General features: G+C 53.6%; 5 protein-coding genes across 5 annotated transcripts; 1 reads left to right on the top strand and 4 right to left on the bottom strand.

Annotated features, from left to right (window-relative positions):
* Positions 1-1,123: 1,123 nt before the first annotated feature.
* Positions 1,124-4,684, bottom strand: XPO1 (Exportin-1; the record flags this gene model as incomplete). Its single annotated transcript, XM_049356870.1, has 7 exons — positions 1,124-1,361; positions 1,409-1,962; positions 2,044-4,220; positions 4,268-4,339; positions 4,395-4,467; positions 4,522-4,551; positions 4,619-4,684. 7 exons carry the CDS (start codon positions 4,682-4,684, stop codon positions 1,124-1,126), a joined length of 3,210 nt encoding a protein of 1,069 aa, XP_049208717.1.
* Positions 4,685-5,765: 1,081 nt separating this feature from the next.
* On the top strand, positions 5,766-6,838 carry J4E79_008008 (uncharacterized protein; the record flags this gene model as incomplete). The annotated part of the gene is made up of 2 exons (XM_049356869.1): positions 5,766-5,796; positions 5,856-6,838. The coding sequence occupies 2 exons, from the start codon at positions 5,766-5,768 to the stop codon at positions 6,836-6,838; spliced, it is 1,014 nt and encodes a 337-aa protein (XP_049208716.1).
* Positions 6,839-6,908: 70 nt separating this feature from the next.
* J4E79_008007 (uncharacterized protein) lies at positions 6,909-7,529 on the bottom strand (the record flags this gene model as incomplete). The annotated part of the gene is made up of 3 exons (XM_049356868.1): positions 6,909-6,983; positions 7,061-7,225; positions 7,278-7,529. The coding sequence occupies 3 exons, from the start codon at positions 7,527-7,529 to the stop codon at positions 6,909-6,911; spliced, it is 492 nt and encodes a 163-aa protein (XP_049208715.1).
* Positions 7,530-8,201: 672 nt separating this feature from the next.
* RPL31 (60S ribosomal protein L31) lies at positions 8,202-8,853 on the bottom strand (the record flags this gene model as incomplete). Its single annotated transcript, XM_049356867.1, has 3 exons — positions 8,202-8,408; positions 8,513-8,587; positions 8,746-8,853. The coding sequence occupies 3 exons, from the start codon at positions 8,851-8,853 to the stop codon at positions 8,202-8,204; spliced, it is 390 nt and encodes a 129-aa protein (XP_049208714.1).
* A 459-nt stretch (positions 8,854-9,312) lies between these two features.
* On the bottom strand, positions 9,313-11,726 carry J4E79_008005 (uncharacterized protein; the record flags this gene model as incomplete). The annotated part of the gene is made up of 2 exons (XM_049356866.1): positions 9,313-10,521; positions 10,569-11,726. 2 exons carry the CDS (start codon positions 11,724-11,726, stop codon positions 9,313-9,315), a joined length of 2,367 nt encoding a protein of 788 aa, XP_049208713.1.
* Between the last annotated feature and the right edge of the window lie 1,193 nt (positions 11,727-12,919).

The following is a 12,919-nucleotide window of genomic DNA, read 5'->3' as shown; positions in this document are numbered from 1 at the left end:
GGTACCCTGCAGTGGACCGCTCAATCCATAGACTCGCTTGGGCCTGGTCAGACAGCGTGTTAGCAGGTATTTGGAAGATGCCGAACGAGGGGCCTGGCTTGAGAACGCCACCGACGACTCATTGTAGGAGGGCCACGAGATTGTGCATACGCTGGCAGAAGGGCAGAATGCCCATGTCGTTCACACGACTGGAGAGCGCGGGCGAATCAGCGGGCGTATAGCCGCCACGAGGTTCAGCAACTGCTCACAGACGGATGTCGTTAGGTCGGTCGCATGGGGCAGGGGAGGTGTCGCATGCGGATATTCTGCCGAACAGTAGTCCCGTCGCGCTGTCTGCCCAATTGACGCGTCCGACGTTGTAGTGGCAGGGCCGCCGGGTTACGTAAGGGCCAGCTGTGGCTCCTGCTAGCTCAGCTAGGTAGCTCAACCGCAGAGGATTGCATCCGGGCACCTGATCGCGACTGCCGATGCACACGCCGCTCATCATGTTCGCACGCGCGCCCTGCTACAGCCATTATCGAGGCTCATCGGCATGTGGGTCTGTATATACGGGAAGGCAAGATTCTCCGCGATAGAGCCATGTATTCCGGCAGGTCTCGTCATACTGCATGCTGCTACCTATCTCACATCCAACCTACTACAGTGGGACGGCCAGGGAGTGAGCTCATACATACATGCGCAATAGCCGCAGGGCAGGACCAAGGAGACAAGACTGGCAGATGATTCAATACTTGAGCTTTATTCTCCACTCTCAATACGACGTTGCCTCGACGCCTACAGCGCTCCCATCAGTTTTAGTCTGTGAGCCAAGCCAGGCTACGTCCATGCCAGCTAGGTAATCATGTATCAAATGAACAAGTAACAGGTCTATAGGGTATTAGACCAAAACGAACCCATTTTCCCACCCTCGCAAGTTTGCCGACACGACTGACTCTACGCTTCCCATCCAACGCAGCGTTGCGACCGTCTCTTCAGTCACCATAACCACTGATACTCACAAGCCATACATGTCCCATCCATCGAGAGAATCATCGGAGCGTTTGTTTTCTGCAGACTCGTGGGGGGCGCGTGCGCTATCATAGGGCGTGCGCGTAGCCACATTTGCGTTCAACTCGACGTCAAGTCACAACTCATCATCATCCATCTCCGAAGGCTTCAGCAGACCACCGACCTTCATAGCCCGTTCACGCTCTTGCTCCTTTGCGGTCTTGGCAGCCTGTTCACGCTCCTCGGCAAACAACTCAGCATTGTCGCCAGAGAACTCCTTCAGGGAGATCAGGAAGTCGCGCAGAATGACCTTGAAACGGTTCAGGTCGGAGTTGGTCGCAAACAGTCCGTCGATGAAGGATGCAATTTGGGCACTGGATTTGATTAGTATGGGTCATACAAGCTAACGGATATAACTTACGTCTGGAGGTTGGGGAAGGCAGTCGCCAACAGGTTGCCGACAAAGTTCCGCAGGAACTCTCTGTTCGGGGTGCCTGCCTGTGCCATATCTGGCGACGTGTAGATGGGACCCTGCAGCTTCTCTGAGTCGACAAGCCAGAACATCTTAGCCAGCAGCATCGACTGGGACTTGAAACCGGCTTTGTGATCGCTATCAGTAACCACGAAGAATACATCCTGAAGAATGGTCGTAAAGAATGTTTGGAAGAAGGAGTTGCAGGTTTGCTGGTCTGTTTCGGACATGTTGGAAACCAGCTCGAAGCACATGGACAGACCGGCGCTCTCAACCTCACGGTTGTCATGCTTGCTTGCCCACATGCAGGAGTCAATAACAAACTTGAATGATCGGGCATCGAGTCGCAGCAGAGCCGGGAAGCAGCGGAGGTTGATGGTGCGTAGAAGCTTGAAGAACTCGACACGATGTTCGGGGTATTCCGAGAAGTCCTTGTTGATCATGTCCAAGGTGCATTCGAAGACGCTGTCCATGATGTTGATGATCTGGTCCTCCATCATACTCTGCGAGAAGGTTAGCATATATTTTGATAGTGGCTGAGCGAGTCCGACCATGTGCTTGCTCAGATTGGGTCGCCAACGTACATGTAGCTTGTTGATAATTGTCGTCATGACATTCAACACTTCGGCCTCGCGAGCATCGGGAACATTGTTCTTGTAGTCGATCAAGACAGCTTCTAGCAGCTTCGGCACAATGTTATTGTGGATCATCTCCAAGTCGTCGGCCTTCTCAACGTATGTGTTGATGAGTTTCAGAATCTCCTTCTTGATCGTACGAAGGCCGCGGACCTTGGGCATCTTTGTTGCGACATTACCCTCTCGCTGGACAGCTTCGTCGATGAGCTGTGAGCTCGCGCGGTACATTGTCAACATGTCGAAGTATATCCGGCCGATCTGGGGGTAGAAGTAGGGTCCAATTGAACCACATGCTGCGACATTAGTCTTCATAATGTTACCAACAATCTTGATGACTTCTGAATCTTGGAGGCAAGCGGGGTTTTGGTTAGCTTGGGCGATAATGTTGTCCCATGCGGAGTTTGGTAGGGACATCAGATCGGCGATCAGGCGCTCCTGCATGCTCTTCTGTCCTTGCGCGCTAATCATGTAACCGCAAGCTTCGTAGAAAGTGTGGACTTGCTGGGGTGAGAGGTCGGCAGTGATCTTTCTCAGGTTGCGAACGATCTCGTCGATGAAAGGCTCGGTCTCTCCGGGCTGAAGAGCAACAAAGTGTCGTCGACACTTGTTCGCGATCTTGATGAATGTATCGCAAGCCATGTCCTGTACACCCTCGTGGGTCTCGTGCATGAACTCGAACAACTTGTTGACGACTGTCTTGAGGAACTTCCAGTGGGCCTTGAGGAAACGAGGATATTGACCGACAATATACATGATGTTACTAGCGACAACGGCTTTGTTGTCCTTTCCGCGCTTCATCTCAGTCAAACCGAGTAGATCCTTAATGACGGTGACCAAGAAGCGCTTCTCTGTCTCCTCGTTCATGGCACCAGAGATGGAACCGATGGCCCAGCAGAGGGTATTGCAGTTAGCCCATGACCACTCTGAGCCGTCGACTTGGCGGGCCAGCTTCTCCGACATGATTTGCTCGGTGTCGTTAACGTCCAAGTGGGTAAGGAAGACGAGGCACTCGCGAGTGGACTTGTACAGCTGGATCGTGTCGCTCTCCTTCACGAATTCACGGACGATCTCACCCTCATCGTTCTCGACGATGAGGACTTCCTCGGGCCTCACCATCTTCTCAATCATGACTGTTCGGAGGTTGGACAAAATCTCGGTGTACTTGTTCTTCCGTAGAGGGTAGTTGGCCAACTCGCGACCGCCGTTGCCGGGAATGCCCATGTTGAGGAGAGGGTTCATGTCCGTTATGGGAAGCGCCTGCATCTCATCGTAGAGCTCCGAGACGAGCTTGGTCCAGTACTCCAGGCAGATCTTGAAAACCTCGCGGTCGTCGATCTGGCTTATGCGAATAAGGTAAAAATGACCATGCGTAAGGAAGTCCCTGTTCATTAGGTTTTCGATGACATTCAGGTGCATGGTGAAGAAGTTTGTCAGGAAAAGCGCCAGATTCAGAACGAACTCCTGGTCCCGACCATTGCTCGAAGAGTATGTGCTCTTCAGGTCCAGCGAAAGAGGTATGATCTTCGAGATGGCCGTCAATGTCTCGGTGAACATGGAAACGAGCTTATCATCGTACGCGGGTTCTGTGTGTAGACCGGCGATTTCAGTCAAGCACTTCAGGGTGATGTTGCGGAAATCGGGGACTTCGAGGAATCGGCTTCGCAGGGTCTCGATCAGGCTCTGGCCGCTTGGAGGTGTCTCGAAGATGTAGCCGAGAGGGATCCAGTTGAGGAAGCGCAATAAGGTTTCGAGTGTCGCCTTGATCAGAGACGCCTCGGTAGCTGTCCGCAGAACCTCTGAGCAAAGCTGGTAGATGGCCGTGAACTCGTCGCACATGCTCTGCTTCAGTTCCTTTCGCTTGACCGAAGTCATCTGCTCCTCCGAGTAGTCAAAGACTTCCTCGGACAAAAGTCGCAGGATGACCATGTTGTTCTCGCATATTCCTAAGCTGCTGTGGCAGGACGATATGATCTCGTTGATGAAGGTCGGCCAGTTGTGGGGCCACTCCTGCTTCAGGACGGAGACGAGGACGAGGTTGAGCTTGTTTAGGAGGGTGCGCTCGTTGCGGAGGCTTTCGTCGTTGTTGGACAGCGAGATGATCAAGTTGACGATGAAGTTTCGGATACCTGACTGGGTTAGCAGCGCTCGGAAGACAGAGTGTTCTGTAGCATACCCTGACACTGGTCTCGAGGCAGCACCTTCCATCTAGTCATGATGACATTGTCGAGAACTTGGAGTCCGAGATCTGCCGACTGTTAGCAACGAGGACCACCAACCTTGTAGCACGTCGCTGCACTCACACTTCGTCTGCGGGTACTGCGCATCGGATAGGATCTTGTCAACAAGAAGCCATGCGTCTGGGTTCTCTTTGAACTATGCGAGGGTTAGCGGGACACGCCTGCAGCGATGGTGAGTGCAGAGGCCTACCTGGTTCAGCGTAGCCTGAGCTTGCTTTTGCTGCAGTGGGCGACATGTTAGCCGTGATCTCATGGGACGCCTTGGTCGGGGTCGCATAGATACGTACTTGCTCACCGCGGCCCTCGTAGAAGGCGCGCACTGTGGCGTCGAGCTCTTCAATTGACAGAGACATGGCGGGCTGCAGCGCGGCGGGAAAAGCTCCCAATCAGCCTTGTGATATTGTCTATGTCCCCAAGAAGCTCAAGCGTGGGCTCAGCTTCTTGCAGCGGTTGCGTATAGGCGCGTGGGGCGTGGGCGGAGGGCGGGCGCGCAAAGGTTCGCTGCCTTGCAGAAGTTGTGTACAGACAAAGGTGGGGCACTTGGGCGGCAGAGAGATTGTGCGGGCACGCTTGCCAAGCTGCTGCTGAGGCTACTGGTAGTCGGGCGTTGCTAGACCTGGATCGGGTCCGTCTTCCTGGCTGCTCGCAGTGGTGGGGGTGGGAGGCGCTGACGTTGTTGCAGAGGCACGGGTTTCGCGGTGAAGTCGCGTTTGTCAACTGGAACTACCCGTGCCGAGAGGCAAGCACTAGTGCTCAGGGCTCCACACGCGATCGACTGATACCCTGCATCCTTCCTCCTCACATCGACACTTTCGCCGCATTGTCGATGCATGCAGATGCCTTGATGCAGCTATCTTAACACGGTCACTATATTTAACTTTGTATATCCGGCTCACTGAGAATGTCACCATGGCGACCAAGACTACCCACTCTGCGATAACAGCACCATTTACACCCGAACAAAGCAGTCTCTGAAGATGTTATACGGCTTCACACAACTTGATGTATTCATTATCATCAAGACACACATCTGTCATGATTCGATCGAGCGACCAAGTGGCCGATGGTGGTCTCAATCAGACTACTGGACAGCTTGGTCACAGCTGGACGCCTTACCAGGCAGCCCGTCGGATATATGCGAGACATCTGATGGCTTGCATCTGCGCCAGATGCAACCTTACGTCGACGCGAGATGTTGAGAGGCCTGTACTAAATACATCAGAATGCAGTATTAAGCCAGAGACAATGGAGTGATCCATCAAGGGGCTCCTTGCATGATGCGTGCCTTGCCGCCTGTTCGTTACAAAGCTGCCAATCGTTTCGCAGCAGATTCGCTTGTGGCACAGCATATCATTGACAAGTTTTATCCGGCTACTTCTTCAAACTGTAATTCACATTTTCCGCCATTGCAAAGCTAAGAAATGATCGAGAGCCATGGATTCACACCAGAATATTGCTGACCACCGTAAGTCGAACCGAATTCGCGTCGCCGAGCATGGCCTAACCTCAGCATCACCTGGGCAGCCTACCACAGCATCCAAGTCCCCAGCGATGCTCCTTTCAGACTCGGTGTCTCACCTGGAAAAGGATGGGGTGTATTTGCCACGCGAAAGATCCTCAAAGGAGAAAAGATCCTACAAGAAAAGCCTCTCTTCGTCATCCGGAAGCCCCACTGGATGATCGAGGAAAGAGATGTGCTCGCCGCCTACTACGCACTGTCAAAGACAGAGAAAGCCCAGTTCCTCATTGTTCGAGACAATGGCGACGGCATTTTTTCAACCACGGAGAGGGCTTTTTCAGAAAACTCCTTCACTATCCCCGCACAGTCTGACAAGGCGCATGGCTTCTTCTTACTGCATTCTCGATTCAATCATTCTTGCCTTCCCAACTGCAAGATCCCAGATGACGCTCAACCCGACGACTCCATAATCAGCTACGCCACCCGTGACATCGAAGCCGGCGCCGAGATACTCTTTTGTTACGAAACAGACTTTGATTACAGAACTAGGGACGACCGTCACCGTATACTACGCTTTGAGTGTGTCTGCCGAGCGTGTGACAGAACTTCAGACTTCCACGTTCTCAGCGAAATGCGACGCATCCTCATGAGAGGTCTCGATTACCTCAATACTGGTCACGATATAGATGACTCACTCCACGGCTCTAGGACTAGACCGATCATCGCTGATGCTGGGTTGAGAAAGGTAGCGGAAACACACAGTATCTCGTTGTCTTCCAGGTTCATATACAACCTGCTGATGATGGCGCTATGTGAACAGGAGGGCCTGTTAGATGAGTTTGTCGAAAAGCGCATATTACCAGGTATTGTGCAACTAGCTCAGTTATTTCGCACTGAGAGCAACAGAGAGATGGCTATGAAGGCTCTAAAGCAGGACAAATGGACAGAGAGATTTGTTGTTTCGTCGTATATGTGGGGATCGCGCGATGCAGCGGACATCGCTTTTGCACAACACTATCGCTTGCTGGCTAGTCGTAGTAAAAAATAATTCTTCAGTATGTGGAATCGTTTGATTACCCAGGTGCAGATACAGCCTCTCCATGAGCCTACAAGCGACTTCACTCCTTGATCCTCCCGTCCTTGACCATCTCCCGAATAGCATCAATACTGCTCTCGACCGCTTTCTTTGCCATCTGTCACTTCGTCAGCAACCAATCGAACCCCAGCACATGTCATGCGCGCAATCTTGACAAAAAGAGTAAGTACTTACACCCTTGAACTTTTGAATCTCCTTCTCCGCCTCCGGAGTCCCCTCCTGCACATGCGGCACAACAAACTCAAACATGTACGTCATGTTCAAGTCCTCGATCTCGCCCGACGGGCCATCGGAGACGATGTTGCGAATATGCGTTCCATCCTCCTGTTCAAAATCGACCTTCACACACCATCAGCCAAAAACGTCGACTTTGCGAACGATTTGTACTTGCCCAACTCGGCCAGTAGCTCCTAACGACTTCCTTGGCCTGGTCCTTGGGCCCCATTCCCTTCTTGAACTTGACATCTCGGGTTACTACACCATCCTTTTCTTTGAGTACGTCGCAGCTCTCAATTACAGGGACGAATTCTTGGGCGAAACGGATCTTGCGCTGTAGGCCGGCCCAGATCTGTGCTTGGTTGAGTACCGGTGTTGCGCCGGCGGGATTGATGCGGGAGGTGTAAGCTATGTTGAAGTTCACCATGTTTGCGGTCGTTGTTCAGGGTGAGGAATCGCTATGTGGTGCGATAGTTGGGTTGTGAAAGTTGGTGGTTCGCGTGTTACAGGCGGGGGTAAGACGAGTGTCTGACGTCAACCGGGGATGATTGATGAAGGTCGAGAATATACAAACTGCATGTTGGAAGTCGCTCTGTATGCTTTATCTATATTCTCTGACAAGGAATTATTGGAGCAACTGACATGCCGAACAGTATCCAAGGCTTTGGTAAGCACCTAATGTTCGGCTCCCCCCAGGGCCGAGCTACGTAGAGCCGCTTATGCAAGGTACTCTCTGGTAAAGCGCGAGAAGCCGAACATGATCTGGCAGACCACTGTTTTAGTACTCAGCGTAACTTGTGTGCACAGTAATGAGCGATGCTGGCAGTACCTAGTCAATGTCTGCTTTGCCGTCAGTCGTGGTGAAATCTTAGTCCGTCACAGGGATTTCTTCTTCAATACATCACTCATTTTGGCAGCAGGTAATTAGAGTGGTTCAAGTCTCCAAGTCCATCAAACGTGGCGGGGCATGATCTGTCATTGAGGTATCATTTCACCAGCCTTTCGCTCTAGATATCCATAGTAGCTACTCAGCACAACCCGCCGGAACGCCATGCTTTTGATATGCACATCATCCTTTCCCCTTGTTCGCGGGATTCCTCTAAGCATCCTCAACAATCTGGGTGTGGAGACCCTTGGGGTCCTTGACGTTGACGGCCTGGACGTAGGAGTAGAGCTTCTCCTTGGCGCCCTCCTCGTCGTTACGCTTACGGGAGATGCGGACACGGAGACGGAAAGGAACGCCCTTGATACCGGACTCCCAGACCTTCTTGTTGAGCTGGGGGTCTAGGCGGACGTCGTTGGTGCCCTACATCGAGACAATTAGCCTGAGTTTGTACGATTGACGACACCATGACAGCACACGCACGTAGCGCGCGTGCCATGGGCCGATGAATCTTCTATAGCACATACCATAGCCTGCTTAGCGAAAGCGCGGATCTCCTTGACAGCCTTGGGGGCCCTCTTCTTGAAGCTGACGCCGTGAACCTATACCCAATGTATTAGCCTTATGTTCTCTTCAGTCTTCCGCCCAATGCCTGCGCGGCCAAAGGTAGGTGCTCAAGCCAGTGTGATCGGCCTGGTCGAGCACCCACCCAAGGTTCCGCGAGACCATCTGTGGACTTCACAAAACTGAATCAACATACGCGCTTGTGGAGGTGGATGGTGTATTCGCGGGCGACGACATCGGCGATGGCGCTGCGGCCGGTCTTTCCGGCAGACTTCTTGCCGGCGGACTTGGTGGTTGGGGCCATTTCTGGAGGGAGAATGTGTTAGCAAATGCTCATTACAGCAATCAGCTGGGATTGCGATTCGCGACTATTGCGCAAATCGACTGATTTGAACACAGACTGGGAGCGCAATACATACTGACAGAGGTTCTCGCTGCGGGGGTTAGTCGACGATGAGGATGCGAGTATGAGGCTTGAAGGTCGAAAAGTCACGATATTCGAAAATCGGATGCCACCAGTGTGCCCGCTTACTTAGCGCGTCGGGCACGGACCATGACGCACGTGAGTCGAGGCTTGTGCAAGCCCTGGAGCAACTGGAACACCATGATGCGTTTGGCGCAATAACAAAGTGTTTCTATTTGGGTATCTGTTGCTTTATAAAATGGCTTTTCGTGAATTTTTAGGTTGTTATCCAGGCCCGCATCAAAGCAATATTCGTAGAACATCCTTTTGCCTTCCCAGAACGCCCGCTCCGCAAACTCCTTACACATGACCTGGCAGGTCGAATTCCTTACCACGCTTTTTAGTAACATCAAGATCATCCTCATCGTCGTCTTCATCTTCGTGGTGTTCGCTTTCATCGCTGCTACTCTCCTCTTCTTCGTCGTCCTCATCGTCTTCATCGCCGGCAACGAAGCGATTCAGCCGCCCACCATCTTCACCCCAGAACTGCAATCCTTCGGGATCACGATCTTGCGAGAGATCCAATGTCGGGATTTCTTCGAACAAAGCCGGATTCAAATCGTTCCTGAAGCGCACGAGCGACTGCGTGAACCGCTCCAGAACGTACTGCGGGAGTGACGGTTCCTTAACCGTGGTACCATCTGTCGCGGGACGTTCGGCGCGGTCGTCGTTGCTGAGATCGATGAAGGGCACATCTTCAGCTCGAATATCTCCCGTCGGGTTGAGATAAGCATCGAAGGATTGGCGCACGCGTTCAAGCATTTGCTGTGCAGCATCAGGCATTTGAGGCATCTGAGGCATTTGTGGAAATTGCGGTATCTGTGGGAAGTTTGGCAGCGGTGGGAACTGCGGTAGAGATGGAAATTGTGGCATCTGAGGCATCTGCGGCATGCGCGGTCTGCCAGGAAACTGCGGCATCTGGAAAGGGAAAGAGGGCAGCTGACCTGGTAGCCATGTCTCTTCAGGCTCATCTGGTTGGAAATAGTACCGGGGCGAACGAAGTGGTGCTTGGGAGGAGGGCGAGCTGACGCTCACAGGCGATCTCGAACCTGAATCAAGGTCGGCGTCTAGTATCGCATTGGCAGCTTCTTCACTCTCTGGCCCGTTCAGAATGCGGAGCTCGTTGGTGTTGTAAGAGTCGCATGTACCGCATTGGTTGCCAAGCCAATGATATTTGACAGAAGATTTGGCTGAACAGTCGTTACACTGGACGACTGCCCGTGTGTTTGCGAACTGCTCTGGCATGGGCTGACCCTCAATTGCTTGAGTCAACTTCTGCCACTGCAGATCCATACACACAGCACTCTTTTTGCAAATTGGGCATTTGTACGCAGTCTGCATGTAGAGGTTGTAGCATCCTTTGTGGAGATAGTGGCCGCAAGGCATTGACACGACAGCAGTAGACGAGGTGAAGAGATGGTCGCCGCAGATTGGACAATCGCCCTCGGTAGCACGCGGGAGGCACTTGTGCGAGGTCGCGTGAGAGATGGATATGCAAACATTGCAACTCTGCACACAATCAGTCTAGTCCAAAGTGCGTCTAAAGCAGGACGTACCTTGCAGTGATAGAAGTCTTTGCCCAGACCTTCTCCTCGCCGGCAGATACCACAGTCTGGGCAGTGGTAGATCTTCTTCTTGCTGTTGTTATCCCAGAGCTTGCAAATGTCACAATAGTAGCATGCGGCTTCCGTCTCACAGTTCTTGCACACCTCGGCTGCTGGTTGGGGCGTACCGCATGCCATACACAGCATGTTCTGTGTCAGCTTCCTGTTCAGGTTGTGGTCCTCGACTGCATCGTGGCAGTGTCGGCACGTGTACCAGCGGCGGCATTCGAAGCATTGCACTTTGACATTGCGCTTGTAATGCTGGCAGCCAAGCACAAGCTCCCCCTCGGCGCTGTCCTCCTCGTCGTCTTCGCCGTGCTCTGCGCCGTGGTCGTGATGGGGCCGATACGTGGGGTTCGTGTCGCCCTCGCGCAGATTGTACGAGATCTCGGGGGTCACGTCTGTGGTGGACGAGTAGGGCGATGACGCATGGACGTCGGAGAAGAGGGACTGGCCGGAGGTCGGGGTAAAGGGGCGGTCGTGTGAGATGAAGCTCGCGGGGGACGTCGGGCGCATGTGGTTGTACTTCTCCGTCATGAGGTTGTGGATCATGCGGGCGCGCTCCTGGTCGGATATGCTCAGGGCGCGGATCTCGTGGATGCGCTCGCGGAGATGGGCCATGCCATCGTCAGCGGGGAGCAGCTCAGCCATGGCGCTGGCATGCTGGCTGGGGGTGCTGGCGGGACGGAGCGACGAGGGCGACGGCGCAGTCGAGCGGGACGAGTCGACCTCGAGGTGACGGAACTGATCAGCGAGGGTGCGGGATGGATTCGCGGACATGTCGACTGGGGTGTCTATTGGCAGATCGTCATGGCTCTGCTCCTCGTCAACAACCGCGCTGCGAGGCCGCTGCGAGAACGACGAGTAACGTCGGAACCCGTCGCCCAGCGCTGTGGGCCGGCCGTGAGCTGCTTCGGGGCTGTTTCTTTCACGTGCGCTCACGGAGCCCGCGTCCGTTTCGTGCTCCCGCCGTGGCACTGCCGCAGACGCAGAGTCGTGATTGTCACATGCCAGAGACCGAGCTCCGTCATGGCTCGCCTCGCCAACGCCTGAGAAGCGGCGTGCATGGCGCACAACGGGCTCGATAATAAAGGACGAGAAGAGACTCATTGGGTCATGGTGCTCATTAGGGAGGTGTGGAAGAGGAGAGGCGTCGTCTCAGGACGCGCAGAGGCCCTCAGGCGCTGCTCGCACTGTGCTTCTCTTGACCACGTTTCTGTGGCTCAGTTCTGGTCATGCTCTCGAAACGCCACACTTGCCACGAGAGAACCTTGGAAAGCCTGCTGCCTGTCTATTCTCGGGCGTGCCTCACTCCGGTCCGAATACGCAGTACGCTCGTTATCGCTTTTCGTCTCGTCTTGCGAGCTCGACATGGCCGATCCCGCACCCGCAAGCATTTCCGAAATAGGCCCACAGCAAAATACTCTTAATCGCGGCCACAGACACGATCGCACTGTTATCACGATCACATCCGAGGCCCACACTGGATCCCTTCGCCGTCACAGTCCCACAGGGCGTGGTGCGGCGGAGCCCCCTAGCCCCGTTACCTACACGCTATCGTCAGCGTCCTCAGTCCACCCGGAAGAGCTGGAAGGCATCGTACCTGAATACGCCAAACTCAAAATCACACCACGCAGAGGTCGAGGCAGTCCGTGTCAACGGACATCTCGACTTGATGTATGGTTTGTTTTTGTGCGGGAACGTTTCACCGCACGGCAATGCATCCGTGGTCAATTCTCCACGCGACAAGCCCTTCTCACGTCTGACCTCACAAGCGTTGGTGTCGTAAGGCCACCGACTCACTAAGCTGATGTACCGTATACCAGAGACATTCTACTTCATGTCTCCCAATTGAGCAGGTTCTGAGATTATCCGTCGATCATAGCAGAAATCCATGGAAATTACAGAGGACGGTTTGGCGTTCCGGTGCCTTGTGAGCCACGCATGACGGCGCCACAGTGGCAATCCGCATCCTTCGACACCTGGGCCGCTCCACCTACTCCTATACCGTCTCTGTACTACACACCATTTGTCGTGGCGACTTCCTGACAAGGCAGTTTAGATGAAAAACTATGGATTGCGGCGGACTTTTCGCGGTCGCTAAAAGGACCGATGCCATCCATCGCCCTCTATCATCCGCGGCACCACGATACAAACATATACTTCGCCCGTTAACGCCTGACTCAACTTAAAGAGTTTTCAGTCGCGCATGCACGACCACGCCGTATAGAGCAAGTTTTGAAGAAAACATTGATTACTGCTGCGAAACCTGGGTGTAGAGATGAGCCATTGCAGCCTCGATG

This window comes from Alternaria viburni (assembly GCF_023758015.1).
Source record: "Alternaria viburni strain BMP 2772 chromosome Unknown scaffold_18, whole genome shotgun sequence".
Lineage (NCBI taxonomy): Eukaryota > Fungi > Ascomycota > Dothideomycetes > Pleosporales > Pleosporaceae > Alternaria > Alternaria viburni.
This window is presented reverse-complemented; position numbering and strand designations above follow the sequence as displayed.